Here is a 16,512-nt window from a genome sequence, read left to right as displayed (position 1 = left end):
ATTAACACCGTTGAGGTCATGGATACAAACCTCATTTATATGTGTGAATGTGTGTGAGTTATACAGTAATTTTCTTTAAAAAGAATCAGAATAGAGTCTGAAACTTCATTTGTATATAGCAAGTAGCTTAAAATCTTTGGTTCTCTGTAAAAACATTTTCCCCGTTATTTCCTTAAACTGGGCCATTCTGGGCTTCACATTTCGACCCAAACCCAAAGAGTAGAAGAAGTAAGAACCTTCCATTTTCTCGTTTTTAATACTCCTACTCCTGCCCTTACAGTCCACCCCAAAATCCATAGACCTCTCCAAACCCCAAAGCCGCAGCAGCAGGACAATCAAAACCCTAGAAAAGAACCTTCCATGGCAGCCACGGCGGGCTCCGATGTCTCCGACGGCCCGGTCCTCAGCCTCATCAACAAGCGCATCCGCGGCCTCCGCAAGAAGCAGAACCGCATCGTCCAGATGGAGGAGTCTCTCGCCCAAGGCAAGGCCCTCAACAACGAGCAAATGGAGGTCCTCCGCTCCAAGTCCGCCGTCTCCGCCGCCATCGACGAGCTCGAGAAGCTTCGCCAGCCCCTCTCCGCCGCCGTCGCCGAGGAGATCAGCCTCGCCACTAAGCTCTCCTCCTCCCCCGCTCCCCCCGCCGCCGACACTACTACTACGATGCCCGATGTCGTCGAAACGCCTCCCGTTGCGGCGGCGCAGGAGTCCGATGAGGCGGCGGCGGTGGAGGAGGAGCTTCTGAAGCTGCTCTACTTCGGCTCGTTGTTCGATGTTAAGACGCAGAGTGACTTCACCTCGATTATGTTCACCAGGAGCCACGAGAGAGGTTGCTGCTTGACCTATGACACCGTCACCGATGACGACACTGATATGCTCGCCGAGAAGGACTTGGATTTGATCTCCTCCCTCAGTGGCTTGTTGATCTCTAGGCCGGTGGCGTCGAGTTTATCTCACAAGAATGCTCTGCAGCGCTGCATTGAGCACGCCAAGCTCTGGCTCGCTAAGTCTGACCAGCCTATTGAGCCTAACGCTAGTGTCACATGTAAAATTTTCGATGCCGAATTTATTGTTTTAAGTATTAATTTGGTGTTTGTTATGTAGAGTTTTTATGTTGTTGTTGATATCGATGTGTTTTGATTTATGTAGATGCGAGTTTGAGGGAGAGGCTCAGTAAGATTATGGCGTCGGACTACTTTACCATCACGCCGGAAATGAAAGCTCCTGAGGAAATGGCAGCTGCTGCTGGCGGGAACTTTGCTCCGTTTCAGGTGAGGGGTGAGGATGTGGACAGTTCATTTGTACAGTTACAGCAGCAGAAGGTATAACCTGATCTAGTGATAGAGTATGGATGATTATGATCGGTAATGTTTTGGTTCTGATCTTAACCTGTTGTGTTGTGAGTGCTTGTGTGCGGTGCTTTTTCTGTGTTCTAATTATGGTTTTTCTGGTGAAGAGTAGTAATTGATGCTCAACAAGCTATAAAATCCGCATGAACCATAGTTTGTATAGTTGTTTGTAGTCATGCTTATATTTTTGTTGCTATTGATGCTAGCTTGAAAGTGTGGCATGCTGTGATTTGGTTCTAGTTCTAATTGGCTACTAGGGTTTGGAGAGAAACTGTAACCTGGTATTGAGTTTCAATGATTAGCTGTTGTTTGAAGCCAGATCGTGTTGTAAATGGAATGGTGGCTGTTATTCTTTCTATGCAAATTGAAGTATCATTATTGTCTAGCTCCAATATCAATTTTGCACCATATGCGTGTCAAAATAACGACATAACAAGTCCTTTATCTAATTAAGCTCTTTTGATATTCCTAATATGATGCAACTTGAGCTCCAAGGTGCTTGTTGTACCTTTCAATATATATATTTTTCTTAACTTCTCAACCATCTATTTACTGAGTTTTCTACTTGTTAATTACTGCCACTTTATTAAACTATGATTCTTTGTATTATCTATTGTTAGGATCTTATGGTGCTCTTTATTCTTTTTGGAGATGATGTGCGCTACTTCAATTTAAAAGTCTAGTTGGCTAATGTTGAGTGCCTTTCGTTTTGGTGTGTTTGGGGGGGGGGGGGGGTACATTTGATGAAGTGCTCCAGGCTTCTGTTTTTGCCTTTCTCCTACTGTTTGCAGTTTGCATATATTCATGTTCAAATCTATTGGTTTCAGTCCTATTTTCATAATAAAAGTGACTTGAGAACTCTGGTTGTAAATTTTTTGTTGTTGAATTTCTACTATGCAATTAGAAAAACTTCCTATAGGTGATATTCTTAAGAGATATAGTGCTACTCAAATAAGCAGAAGCATGATACTTATTTCTGAAAGACTTGGAATTGCTATTCTTATTCTCTACATGTGAGAGATGGTCTGTTATACAATCCAAATTTTGGTATTCAAGGGGGCAGCGTTTTTGTTTGATATGTGAATGTTTATGCCGTATGGTGTGTTGTTGTTTTGGGTCTGTTCAACTATGGATAACAAATGGAGTTATCTTCGTTGATTTGCCTTGTTCATTCATATCCTCCAGGATATCCATCCCTTTCTCTGTTGTTCCCATCCCTTCCTCACTTGAGCTATCTCTCTATAGCTTGACTTTCTTTGGAAGATATTTGCAATCAGCATTTAAAAATACTACCTAGATGGTTCAGAAATATGAGTCTTTGGAGTGTATTATCAGATAAGTTGAGATGTAGTCTAGCTATATAAGCAATCAATGTTATTAATATTGTAATGTTTTCAGTCATTTGCTGATTGCTTTATATGTTTTTATAGGATGAGGAGATTCCAATTCTTGAAGGGCATGAGAGTGGTGACAATCAAACGGGTCCTGTTGAGGAAGTTCAGAAGGTGGCATTTAAGTCAATTCAGCCTGTTTGGATTTTCTTTCCCAGAAAGTGTATGTTATTTATTTAAATGTGGAAGGTTCTTGCTTTGCAGGATGAATATGAGACGGAAAATCTTGCAGAGGTTGTCTCGGATCCACAAGAACAAGTCAAGCCAGAAATTGAAGTAGAGCATAATGAAAGAGATGTAGAATTCGAGCAACAAAATGGTTCAAGGAGGCAGTATCAAAACCAAAGAGGTGGGCGTGGTGGAGGCCGTAGAGGTTACTCCAATGGTCGTGGTGGCCGAGGCAGAGGAGGTGGTCCTTATCAGAATGGGCGGAACCAGTTCTATGACCAGCCTGGAAACTATTATCCAAGGAATAACAGTCGGGGAAGGGGCGGTAGAGGTGGTGGACCGGCTTACAACAACCATGGTTCAGCTGCTCAGGATGGTCATGCCTCAGCTAACATCGGAGTTGCTTCTTAACTGTACTCATAGTAGTCTTGGTAGGATGCTTCGTACTAGTTTTACATGTGGGTGGTGAAAACGTGTTCTGCTCTGCTTTTGTTGGGAAGTGTACGGATATGGGTTTGCTGCTGTTGACGGATTTATCATCCATTGAGCTTTCTCGTTTTCTTGTAGTTCAGCTAATGGGTTTTGGTCGAAACCATCGAGGGATAGATTTTGCAGTAGTTTTATTGGACAATGCTTGGATGGTGGCACTGAACATAACTTCTCAGTATGATTAAACCTTTTTTTTTTTTTATCAAAATGATTAAACCTATGTGATCGTTGTTTCTTGGTATGAATTGGGTCATGGGATTATTATATAGATGGTATCACTAGTGTTATTAGTATCATCGGTCTAATACACGGCCCAATTTTATTGATGAAGACATTTGTGTTTTCTTTTTGTTGCCTCGTTCTTTGTTTTAAGGAAGAGGAAATGGATTAGGCTAGTCACTGGGAAGCGTATACGATTATACGTGAAATGAACCTTAAAATATATTGTCCGGGAATATAAACTTTTTATTGTTAGTGATCTTCACGTTTTGCTTTCCCTAAAAGCATCGCCAGTCGGCGATTATCTATTGTCGGTAGGGCTGGGCACGGGATGGGATGGGACGGGACGGAGCTCATCCCACGTCTCGTCCCACTCTTTTGAATCGGGACGGGACGAGGTTTTTTAAGAATGCATCACTCATGATTAATCCCGGTTGGGACGGGACGAGATCAGGACGGGACGGGACAAATTTCACATTCCTATAAAGTTAAATAAAAACCTATATTTTAACTTTTTCATTAACAAAATAACATTTAATAATGAAATTTTAACAAAAAAAATACATATTATGTTCAAAATATTATAATTTACCATTATTATTTGAATTGATATAATTTTGGAGTTATTAAGAACATAAATTAGTTTCATTTTGATACAAATATATAAGAATTTTTAAGTTTTCATTAAAGGTGGGACGGAACAGGACGAAGCGGGATATAAATTATTCGTCCCACGTCTCATCCCACTATTATGAAACGGGACGAGATTGGGACGGGACGAACGTTTTTAGACCTCCGTCTCGTCCCATCTCTATGAATTTCGGGACGGGATCGGGACGGGATCGAGATTTCCGTTTTTTATGCCCACCCCTAATTGTCGGCATATAATTGACTAGTAATACTGATTCTCTGCGGAAGCAAAATTTGGGACTATTTGAAAGTGAGAGTCAGATACTTTATGTCAGCCGCAAATTTATTTCAATTTGGGACTATTTGTTTGGTGAACCTTTGATGGTAGCCTAGTTCAAGGATTTGATAAATAGAAGGGTAATGGCCCTGAATTAGCCAATTGAACTACGTTTAGGTATGCTAATTGAGAATCTATTTTTCTCCAAACTTCTCCAATATTAATAATAGAAATGCATCGCTTTCTGCTCTTCGATTGGTGCTTATGGTTATTCCTTTACATTTCACCAAAATGTCAACTTGTTAACTTCACTTTGCAGCAGTGCCATATGAGATCAACATGGAAGTAATCTTCAATCAGAAGAAGAAAATAAAGATGGTGTAGAAGTGCATGCAATGAAATATGTGTGAATATTGTCCTGTTATTATTATATATAGGAAGACCAATATCAGCGGTCCATACAAAGTTGAATGAATTTAAAAGGGACCAAATGAATCCGATGCTTGAGGCCTATCCCAGTTGCCAGTAGTTCCAGCCAACTATATATAACAGCAACTGGCACCCAATTCTAATACACAAACAATTCCAACCTTCCTGTTCTACTAAAATTCCCAGTTTAGAAATAGCAGGGCTAGCTAACCAGTCGAGGTATAGAAATTATGGGAAGCAACCAATCTAACCGCGGCATTGTTGACGACTCCGACGGATCCTCACATGGAAAGAAGTCTCGCATCATGTCCTTCCATTCCAAAGACCAGTGGAAGACACACTTCACTGCCTCTAAGCAAACTAATAAGCTCGTAATTAACTAGCCTATCTTATGATTAAGCACGTATGCAAGGTTGTTATCTGATCGTGTTGTTTTATTATGGAAATGAAGGTAGTGATTGATTTCACGGCAACATGGTGCGGTCCTTGTCGATCGATGGAGCCAGCCTTGAAAGAGTATGCTGATAAGTACACTGACGTCGAGTTTGTGAAACTTGATGTGGACGAGTTACCGGTAAATTATTGATCAGATTAGCGTAATGATTTAGCAGTGTTTATCATATTTATCTAATTAATTGTGGTGTTGATGGAACGATGCATGCAGGATGTGGCGATGGAGTTTGGAGTGCAGGCGATGCCTTCCTTTGTGTTTGTTAAGAAAGGAGAAGTAATTGATAGAGTTGTTGGGGCAATGAAGGATGAGCTCCAAAAGAAGATAGAGAAACACAGGAAATGATTACCATTCCTCACTGTTATCCACCTCGGGTAGATGAAGCCCCCCAGATTGGAAAGATACAGCTGACCAAAATAAAGCCAGAATAAGACTACTAATAAGAGATCTCTCACTTGGGGTTTTGGAGTTCTATATGGTTCAGTTTCCTTGTATTCTTTCACGTTTCTTTGAAGTTTGTACTTCTCAGAGTTACTTTAATTTAAGCAAAGATATTTACTTCTTCCGTAGATTCATATATGATCAACAAGCAGGGTCTTGGATTTAATGCAAAAAACAAATTATAAATGAAAAAACAACAAGAAGAAGAAACATTTTTCAGACAGCACTTTTTTGTTTACCTAGAATCAGTAGAATGTATACCACTCATAATCTATCCAAAAAGAGAAGAAGAAATACCACTCATAATGTCATCAGAGAATTAACTAACAGAACTTTATATGGGATCGAATCATGAATACTGGTTTCCGATGACAGCTTTGAAGCTAATTGGTTTTTTGCCTATCGCTTCCTGCCCTTTAGAAGCTAATTGCTTATCTGATATGCCAGCAACATACTACTGAAAAGTGCATACCTCCATATTGGCAGATTATAATGCCTAAAGTTACCTTCTTACAGCTAGACGTCTCTGTATTGCACGAATGGAGCATCACCTTTCCAGTTAGCCAAACACAGAAAAGATCATGATTCTCACTTCAAGCAAAAAGGACCAGCTGCGCGATTTCCTTATTCATAAAGAAAACATTACAAGTCGAATTCCCATCAATATATAGAAGAAATAGGAAAGCTATTTCACTAGTATGGACAACATTAATTGCTACTGAACAGAGAAACATACCATATTTACAGATTAAATAACTTAACCGTCAATTAGAGTTAAATCTACAAACTCAGAATCAGTTATCAACTTCGCCTAGCACCCTTCTTAGATCAGACCTCTGTTGCGCACTGAGCTTTGATGGAAACACGACATCAAACTTGATCCTCAGGTTTCCTTTCTTAGTGGGATCTTTCGATATTGGCATTCCCTCGTTAGGGATTACCTCCTCATAACCAGGATTTATTATGTTCCTGACTGGGATAGGAAGTACCCTTCCATCTAAGGTTGTTAGATTGACGACTGTTCCAGTGAGAGCCTCGAGTAGAGTCAATTTATGATCAACAAAGAGATCATTCCCATCCCTCTTGAACATATCATGGGGTTTCTCGTCCACAACGAAAATAAGATCTGCTGCAGAGCTGCCAGGTTCTTGGTTTCCCTTCTCCGGGAAAGTGATCTTAGTACCCTTCTTCCAACCAGGCTTGATATCAATCTTTAAGGTTTCCTCAACTGTCTTTGATTTGCTGTAAGAGAATCATTGAAACATTAGGCTAATAGAACATTGCCGAGTACAAATACGTAGCCAATTAACCAAATGTCTAATTGCTTCTGCAAACTGCACTAAGAACTTGGTTCCAATAAAAACAAGCATAACCAAGACCAAAAAGAGCCAAGCTTGAAGCTCCAAATTAAATGAATCAGTGATTTACAATCATATATGTTAAAGGAGCTGCAAATCCAGTATAATCAGGTACAGAAAATTTTACTTGTAATTCAATAACATTGATTGAAGCAAACAGTTTTTCAAGACAACATTTTGACTCTAATCCCCACAATTCTGTACTCAATTCAAATTGAAATGAACAAACCAACAATCCATCGATCAAATTCTCAAACTCCATGAATAAAAAACTAATCTTGCAGCAATTCAGATACATATAAAACACAAATCCAAGATAGTTAGAGAAACACTCACCCCAAATTATCAGGAACAGTTCTCGAGATCTTCATTTTCCTCCTAGCCCCCTTGTAAAGATCCTCCAAACTACACACCAGCTTACTCTCCACCGCCGCAGCCTTCTTCCCACCACCACCACCACCACTACTCTTCTGACTCCTCACACTCCCGCCTCCTGCTCCTCCTCCTCCTCCGCCGCCATTATTATTACAAGTCTTCCTAAACGCCCTCTGCCAGCTATTCTGCTGCTCCTCGAAAAACTCCCCAAATATATCATCCGGCTCCGTCGTCCTCCTCGGCTGCTGCTGCGGCGGCGCCACATCAAACTCAACCTCATTCAGCCCCTCTTCGCCGTACACGTCGTAGATCTGACGCTTCTGCGGATCACTAAGCACATCATACGCCTGGCACACTTGCTTAAACTTGGCCTCGGCCTCCTTGTTGTCGACCAAGTTCTTATCCGGGTGTCACTTCATGGCCAGCCTCTTGTACGCCCTCTTCACGTCGTCCTGGTTCGCCGTGCGGGTCAACTTCAGAACGGCGTAGTAGTCAACAGCCATGGTAATAACCAACCTCGACAAGATTGAGATTTCTCGATAGAGTGAAGAAGACGGAATGCAACAGGATATGATCAACAATATGAACCAAGGTGAAACAGAGACGCGGTATTCATTAGTTGAGGGATGAGCTGGTTTGTAATCAGAGAGTGATTATAGGGTGGTTTTACGACGCGTTTTCGTCAAAATCAGAATCCGGGGGATGAGGAGGATAGATAGGAAGGCAGAAGGAGAGGAGATATGGAAGGTATTAATGAAATTGAAGCAACGTGCAGTAGATGTGGAAGAGAGAGAGAGAGAGAGAGAGAGAGAGAGAGAGAAAGAAGAAGGTAAGAGAGTATCTTTGTTTTTCTTTAGTTGGAATATTTCAAATTTCAGTTACTGAGCTGCACGGATTCTGGTCGGTTGTTACTATATGGGCCGTTCGGGACACTTCATGTCCTACACGGCGTCGTTTTCTTCACTCTTCTTTCTGTATTGTTTTCGCAATACGCCGTCTTTTGTGCTTTACCGAATTTCAGTATTAATCTGCAAATCTTTTTTTGAATTTCATACTTTGAATTTTGCATTCCGTTATCTGCTTTTTTTTTTTTAATTCCTATAACTTTGATCTGAATTGGATATGTTTTGGACCGAGTCTAAAGACTCGGTTAACAATCTTCAGACCAATAAAGAAAAAAAAAAAACAGATCCCTCTTAGTTGACTTGATTTGCTTGTGTTTTGTGGCTGTGGTTCAAACCGCCTACATACAATTTGACTCATTGAACGAGAGCTTAGATACTCAAAGAACAAGTACTCGGACGTATTCGTAGTAGAATGATCTTTGGCTATTATTAATAATCAAAATTCAACGGTTGAGATCAATGCTAATAAGACTAATCATCGAAATTTTGAGCATGTACGAACGTAATTTTTGTAATAACATTTAATACATAGCGATCATTTTGCAGTCGGCATGACGTTGAAACATTTCTCACATCACTCCGAACACATTTTGTGCAAGGATTGCCACACATTTAGGCATTTAATATTGGGCCTAGCAAGTGGCAGATGACACTTCTAAAGTTGCAGTGGTGCAATTGGGGATTATTGTTTACTTATTGGACAAGAAATTATTGTTGATGGCCTCACAATGCATCGCGTTCATTCGTGACAACTGGGACATTGCAAACCTTGGCCATGCCCTAAAAGAGACTTTGTATGGTGTTCTCTTCTACAGAGACTTGGCCCAATGCCCTAAAAGTTTCAGCACTAACTTGGCTTGAAAGTACACATTAGATACTAATCCTAATTAATAACTACTAACATGTTTTCACGAAGATATTGTATCAAATTTTATTCGTCTTAGATCAGCTCTTAGAAATCTCATCGTTCTTTAGGAAATATTCTATTCTGCGCTACTGCATATCATACAATAGCATTTTCCTCCACAAACAAACATCTACACTCACGCGTGCATTTTATGATACCCCTCATCCACCATACACAATTGTGTGTATAACATACTTTGCTGCACAACAAACAAGTCCGTTCGTTAGTCTCTTATTTGAATAGCGGGCCCTCACTTACATGGGTATAGATGTAGATACCGGCAGATTTCAGCCTAATTTCAAACTAATCATGTTTTTAAAGTCATTTGAACATGCAACAACTCGACTCTTCGATGCTCGTCGAGTAAAAACATCAGACAATGGTGATAATAAAGATTTATGGCGTTAATACAAATGTACGGTGATCCACAAATTTAAATGAGTAACATTAAACCGTATACTTACACGCCATGCATTCAAGAATTTATGATAGACAATCTTTACCAATGTAATGAAATCGTTTCTTCTAAGTTCATGCAATCATGTTGAGCGCATCATGGCGTCTGCTAATGTACGGATTATTGGTAACCTTTCGTTATCAGTGTGCCAGATATTATTTACGCCGATGCAGATCAAAGAAAATCCAAACTACTTTAAACTATTGCAAGTAGGCTTGCTGTGATTGAATATCAAGTATTTAACCATTTTCTAACACGTTCTGGGTTTGGATCGGCGCCCTACTCACTTGTCTCATTCGCCGTCGGAAGCGGCCGGAAGTCTTGAGTGGAGTAAAAATAACGTTGTACAAATTTGATAGTTGAAAATAGCATTACATCTTACATCCTGTAACCAAATAAACTAAATGAACAAATCCAATTTAACCACTAAAAACCAATCAGACATTCTCCAAAGAAGAAAACTAGCTGCTGCTGATGGAGGTGACACCATCAAATCGCAAATCTCTCTCAAAGCTGGTACGCTTACAACATGAATTTACAGAGTCCGAAACCCCCCCAAATCGAGTATCATTTCAGGGCGTCGATACTAGTACGTCCTTGCCCCATAACAAAGAACGGTATGTGCTTCAACTCCTTCCACTTGAATGTAGCTGTAGAGACATCAACTAAAGGGGGGACTTCATTGTGGTTGATTCAAATCTCTAAAAATAAAAAAATCCAAAGAGCTTCTATGCAATATGTACATATGTGGGTAATGTTGCCTGCCAAAACTGTGAATCCAATCCGGTGCCTCTCATAATAAACCTTTCTTCACGAGATCTTGAGCCGCTGTTATACAAAAGAAAGGGAAGTGAGCATAAGTATGGATTGTCTTTCAATAATGGTATAATGAAAGTTATATGAGAAAAGAACGGTAAGTACGGATTGTGTGTCAATCATGGTAGGTATGAAAAATGAGAAAATAATGGTAAGTACGGATTGTGTTTCAATCATGGTAGATGTCTCCACATCCTCAATTTTAACAACTCTACAACCAAATTATATGAACTAAACCATAATAGATTACATACTGATTCATGGACTAAATCCTGCCTGATGATAAGAAAACGATACTCTGATAAAAACTACTAGAAAGGTTTGCAATCTTGAGTTCATTGTATTCTTAAAAGGCTGGGTAATTCTACAATTCGATGGTTTCCACTCTCACATTACTAAAGCAGCAAGGCATATATTCCTAAAGGTTTGCAATCTTGAGTTCATTGTATTCTTAAAAGGCTAGGTAATTCTACAATTCGATGGTTTCCACTCTCACAATACTAAAGCAGCAAGGCATATATTCCTAAAAAAGAACCAATGCTAACATAGTGATCTATATTACGGCAAAAGGATATCACAAATCACAAAAATGACCATTAATTTACACAAATCACAGTGAGGGAAAGCTAGTATTACCTTTCGAAGAAGATAAGACAACCACAACATGCATTGTCACATTGTTTGGAGGCAGCTGCAATCGCAGAGGGCAGAGCTGCCCATTCAAAGGGCTTCGAGCACACACAACAAGCCCTTCAATCCCCGTCTCTTCCTCAAATTTACGAGTCAATTCCTCGACCCCATTTCCCTTAAAGATCATAGAGTAACCCTGCACAGCTTCATCATCTACATCGCCATTATCTTCCGCTATATGGTAGTATATAGTCCTCCCTTCCACCTTCGGCGGCGACTCCACAACCGAATCAGTCGACTGCAGCATTACAACACAAAACTTAACACTCCAAAACCAAAAACCAACGTAAATTTAACCAGTGCAATCAAACAAAAACGTTACTAACCTCTTGTCTAGTGAAACTGGCCGATGATTTGACTGAAAGAGACAAAGGTGAGCTGGATTCGAAGTCCAAAGAGTCCGAATGCGGCAGCGGCGGAGGCCCGGCGGGTCTATGCGCCGGAGACTGCACCTGAATCTCAACTATATCAACCTCCCACATAACCCAATCCTGCGTAGCTGTTCTATGAGGAATATCATGCGTCACCGAGTTTCTCCACGGCGGCAAGCCCCCATTGGCTCTCAGAAAGTTGCCGTACCGTGTCTTGAGCCGCACCTGATTCCCTTCCCGGACGGGCTCCCACTCAACAGAAGAGTCGAGGCGCCGCGGAAGAGTCTGAAGCACTTTGCGTCCGGTCATGCCGAGAAGGAAGGGCTGGTTGGAGGCGGTGAGGTACTTACCGAAGCAGGACTTGAGTCGGATGACGTAGTCGGATCCGGGGACGAGCTCGACGGTCCACTTTGCGGTCTTGGAGGAGCCGTTGCGTTCTTGGCTGACGGTCTCTTCGTCTTCATCGGCTAATAGGTACTTGTCGTGGTGGCCACGGAGGCGCACCGCCTTGGCGTTGTGGAAGAGGTCCATGCCTGTTCGGAACTTGTTCGATTTGGTCTGAAAAACAAAACAAAGAACGAAGCTGAAAATGAGTTGAAGAGGTAACAGGTTTTCGGTTTTTATATGTTTGGAACGAGTAACGACAAGGCCGGTCAGCGCCCATCAAGAGGGCCTAATTGGACAACGCGGTTCTTTGCGTTTGCGTGGACGGGTTTCCTTTGTAGCTTCCGTGTTTGGGGAAAGTGGTATGGGCCCTTTCCTAATTTCTTCATGGGTTTGGGTATAGGCCCATGTTCTTCTTCCATTCCAAGTTTTAACTTTTTCCGACAAACGACATGAGAAGTCGGATTAGATTGTCACCGAGTCCCCGCAGAAGAGAGGGCGCGGTTTGCTAGGTTGGCTATTAGTCGGTTTTACATACAAACTTAAAAGTTAGATTACACGTTATCTGGCGTGTTGGAGATGAGACATTACTATGTAAAAAATAAGTAAAATTAAGATCGAATGTCGAATTTAAATGTATTTTTGTAGTGTAACCAAGTTTACTCAATCCAATTAGATTGTCACTAAGTTTCCATAGAATAGCAAACGTAGTTTGGAAGGTTAGTTATTAGTCTATTTTACATGCAAACCTAAAAATTAGATTACATGTTAATTATATGATGTGTTGGAGATGAGAGTACGCATACACATCATTATGTACAAAATAAGTAAAATTAAGATCTAATATCGAATTTATGACAGTTAATTTTGTTTTGTCACTAAGTATAATTATGCATTCACGGTGGTTGTTCAGTTTTGGGTGATTTGGTGATGGAGATGTGTAACTACATCAGGATGATGAAATGAACCACTGATTTAAAAAAAGGCATGAGAGGTGAAAAGTTGACCAAAGGTGCTTGGGTGTTTAGAACTAGTGCGGTTTATATGTGTCCTGCCCATTAAGTTGTTAGTGCAGAAAGCTAGGCTGGTGCTGGGTTGTTCTTTTGTTTCCATTCAGTTCCATTTTTTGATTTCTAAGGGTTGGTGCAGGTTCACTTAGGCAAAAGAGTTTCTCTGACTTTAGAATATAGATAAAGATGCCACTTCAAAACAGGAATGCTATTATTCAAGGACTTCAAGGAAATATATTCAACTCCCTTATTAAACTTCCAACTAGGCAGCTTGAACTTTGTCTAATTAAGAATCATCTACACATTCATACATAGTTTGACTTGTCAAGATTGTTCATTTGATTCATAGTCCATTAACTATTTGATTAATGAGCTTTAATTTTTGGGTTAATTTATTACATTTTTGTAACTATTGGGTACTTTGTGAACCTTAATTCAACTTCCTTGGTTGTCCTCAAAACCTAAAGATATCACCCTCTCTCTCTCTCTCTCTCTCTCTCTCTCTCTATATATATATATATATATATATATATATATATATATATTACCTATCTATATAGCCAGTGTGAAAATGTATATGAACCCTAATGAGGAAATTGGGGCGACTTGTTGGGCAACTTAGTGTCTATGATAATGCTTACACGTATTGAAATAAAACCATGCATGACTCATGACCCTAAATGTAAACTATGTGAGCCACACCACACTAATGAGGGTAGTAGAAATTGCTTCACAAACACTTCACTTGCCTAACCAATGGCACTAGTTTAATCCAAACACTAGGCTCTAAGCCTTTGGGATATCACTCAAGTAATATATGATTGATTCTTTGAAATGTATCACTATCTCAATTATAATTTTTGGCAAAACTTGACTAGTTAATTTGGTAAATAACCAGAATTAAGAAGATAACTGCAGAGATAGAACATACCTGATGAACTACTAGCTGTTTTGAAGAAACTTTCGGAGAATGCCACGGCGACCTGCCGGAGAAAATCGACCTCTTACTTGACAAAACCGACGTCTTTGGCGACCTAGGAGACCAAGCACACATCGGCGATTCATACTCTGTATCATTATCAATCTCATCGGAATTAAAAGATGAAAAACTCGACTGCTGCGACAGCAAGAAGTCGGTAACGGACTCCGACACCGGAACCTCCGCCCCTTCCACGTCAAACAAAATCCAATTCCTCGTCGAGGACGTGCTCGGAGCATCATGCGTAACACTATTCCTCCACGGTGGCGGTCCACCGTTAGCTCGCAAGTACTTCCCGCACCACGTCCTGAACTTCATCTGAAACCCGTCTTTTATAGGCTCGAACTCGAACTTCCAGTCGGAGAGCCTATCGGCTTCCGTCTGAAGAATCTTTTCTCCGGTCTCCCCTAACAAAAACGCCATGTCTGTTGCCGTGAGGTAGAGGCCGTAACAGCTCTTGAGACGTATGACGTGGGGTTTGTTCTCGACAAGCTCTACCGTCCATCTCGCGTTCCTGGTGTTACCTCCCTTCCGACTCTGTCTCACCGTCTTCTGATCGTCAACGGCGACCAGGTACTTCTCCAGGTGGCTCCGGAGCTTCACAGCCTTGTACTTGTTGAAGATCTCCATGAGTAATAACCAGTCGATCGATTATCAGATAAAAATGAAACTACTTTTGTGCTTAGAAGATATATATATACCACGTACCTATATATTCGGCTGAGAAATATAATACGAGATGGAAAGGTTCATTGTGTTGGGGCTTTCTTGTTTGCTTGTTATTCAAGTCGTCTAATTCTAATTAGGTCTCAGTCAGCCGAAGATGGGAGGAAAATGTGAGACTTATGGCTCGATCAAAGCGTTATGAAGTTTCGAGGTTGGAACGATCAACGATCGATACGACGATACTTATTGGGGCGGAAGGACGGTGCGGTTCACGCGCTTCAAGAACTATATATCTGGGACTGTATAGCGAAATGGTCTGTAGTTGACGAAGCTCGCTAGTCGACGCGTATGTGTCAAGGTCTGGTTTTGCGTCTCGTACGTCTAGAAGCATTCCAGTGTGCTGGACCTATTTAGGTACCTTTTTTTTACGTCAATGAATATTGTACTTGAACCCGATCGAGAGGGCAGTACGTAGTTGAATCATGAACTGAATGAATGTTTACATTCACTGCATGGTAAAATCAAATCAAATCAAAACACATAGCAATGCACTGCATGGTGAGAAAAACGGAAGAACAATTAATTGAATGAAGAATTGAAGATCCCATTAGGCATGCCAAGCTTGCTAGCTAATTACTTATGAAGGAAGGTTTTTTAATTGTGTTTCTTAATCAACAGCTAGCGGTCTTCAATTCGAAAATAACAAGCATGTATCTACATAACTCGATTGAGTCGATTCTATTAGATATGTCATTCTCAGAAATGGGGTTAAACCGGAAAAGTCACTCTCGATTCTTCAATCACAATAATCGAGAAACATCGAAATTTTATGCAAATATGAAACTTACCCCGGCTCGACTAAGAAAGATGAGCAGGATAGTTAGAGGAGTGCGTTGCCTTTGATCATCATCTAGCTAGGGTATTTAGAAATGCTGGCATGGTAAAGGATGTTACTATTGTCAATTAGTTGTGTTACCTTTTCTACTATGTGTCTATGTTTATCAACAACACAAACTCTGAGATCTGTAGTTAAACAAAGGCAGTGCATATGATTCAATAAGTCGACCGAGGAAACAATTCTCTAGATGGAAAGGGATAGAGTTCATCTTGTGATGAAAAAACAAGAGGAAAATGTCCCCAAATTCTCCACTCATGTATGCAAACCTCGTTGCTTTCGGTGTCCGATTGATTGTGGCTTGTTCGCTAAATCATAAATCAATCAAATGATCGAAACAACCGTGAATCAGAGGTCTAACTGATGGTGACACTTAAAGCGACACAAACACATAATCACCATGCCAACCAGGTTTTTTGATCGATCCTTTTATTGTGCAAAAGGCCTGTTTTTTGGGCCCAAATATTTAGGTTATGGAATGAAATGGGTTAGGTCACTTTGCTCTGGCTCGTGTGGCCCAAAACTAATAGCAACTCAAGAAATATATGTTTAGGGTTTTAGCTTTGATCTTTGAACTGTGCAGCAGAGTCCCCTATGCTACTATTCCTGAAATGCTGCACGGCTGCACATAACTTAATCATAGATCATTTGATTATAGTCTTACAATAATTTCCCCACATTAATCGATAGAATATAGATAAAAAATGAAGATCACTAGGGTCCTTGGGCCCTCAACATGAAAAAGAAGTCAAAAATCTAGTCTAAGTTTTCACTTTTTACCCCAGTTTGTCAAACACATATGGCATCGTGTCTTTTAACTCTAGAGAGTAATATTTGAAGGTGTGGTGGCTTAAA

At 40.6% G+C, this 16,512-nt stretch overlaps 3 protein-coding genes and 1 pseudogene across 4 annotated transcripts; 2 read left to right on the top strand and 2 right to left on the bottom strand.

The window, feature by feature from the left end:
• Window positions 1–280: 280 nt before the first annotated feature.
• Window positions 281–3,617, top strand: LOC126790228 (uncharacterized). 2 transcript variants are annotated; one of them, XM_050516389.1, is made up of 4 exons: window positions 281–1,045; window positions 1,150–1,271; window positions 2,780–2,854; window positions 2,945–3,617. In XM_050516389.1, the coding sequence occupies exons 1-4, from the start codon at window positions 361–363 to the stop codon at window positions 3,317–3,319; spliced, it is 1,257 nt and encodes a 418-aa protein (XP_050372346.1). In that variant the 5' UTR covers window positions 281–360; the 3' UTR covers window positions 3,320–3,617. The 2 variants fall into 2 exon arrangements, with proteins under 2 accessions (XP_050372346.1, XP_050372345.1); XM_050516388.1 differs by having other exon boundaries at window positions 282–1,045; window positions 1,150–1,322.
• A 1,489-nt stretch (window positions 3,618–5,106) lies between these two features.
• Window positions 5,107–5,974, top strand: LOC126791127 (thioredoxin H2-like). Its single transcript, XM_050517534.1, has 3 exons — window positions 5,107–5,323; window positions 5,404–5,526; window positions 5,617–5,974. Exons 1-3 carry the CDS (start codon window positions 5,183–5,185, stop codon window positions 5,746–5,748), a joined length of 396 nt encoding a protein of 131 aa, XP_050373491.1. The 5' UTR covers window positions 5,107–5,182; the 3' UTR covers window positions 5,749–5,974.
• Window positions 5,975–6,429: 455 nt separating this feature from the next.
• On the bottom strand, window positions 6,430–8,403 carry LOC126790161 (uncharacterized; annotated as a pseudogene).
• A 1,769-nt stretch (window positions 8,404–10,172) lies between these two features.
• Window positions 10,173–14,857, bottom strand: LOC126791387 (uncharacterized). Its single transcript, XM_050517834.1, has 4 exons — window positions 14,049–14,857; window positions 11,679–12,281; window positions 11,299–11,590; window positions 10,173–10,674 (listed from the first exon to the last, which is right to left on the bottom strand). Exons 1-4 carry the CDS (start codon window positions 14,724–14,726, stop codon window positions 10,640–10,642), a joined length of 1,608 nt encoding a protein of 535 aa, XP_050373791.1. The 5' UTR covers window positions 14,727–14,857; the 3' UTR covers window positions 10,173–10,639.
• Window positions 14,858–16,512: the final 1,655 nt, after the last annotated feature.

This window comes from Argentina anserina, chromosome 4, assembly GCF_933775445.1.
Source record: "Argentina anserina chromosome 4, drPotAnse1.1, whole genome shotgun sequence".
Lineage (NCBI taxonomy): Eukaryota > Viridiplantae > Streptophyta > Magnoliopsida > Rosales > Rosaceae > Argentina > Argentina anserina.
Note: the sequence above shows the minus strand (reverse complement) of the source record. Positions and strands in the feature narration are given on the sequence as shown.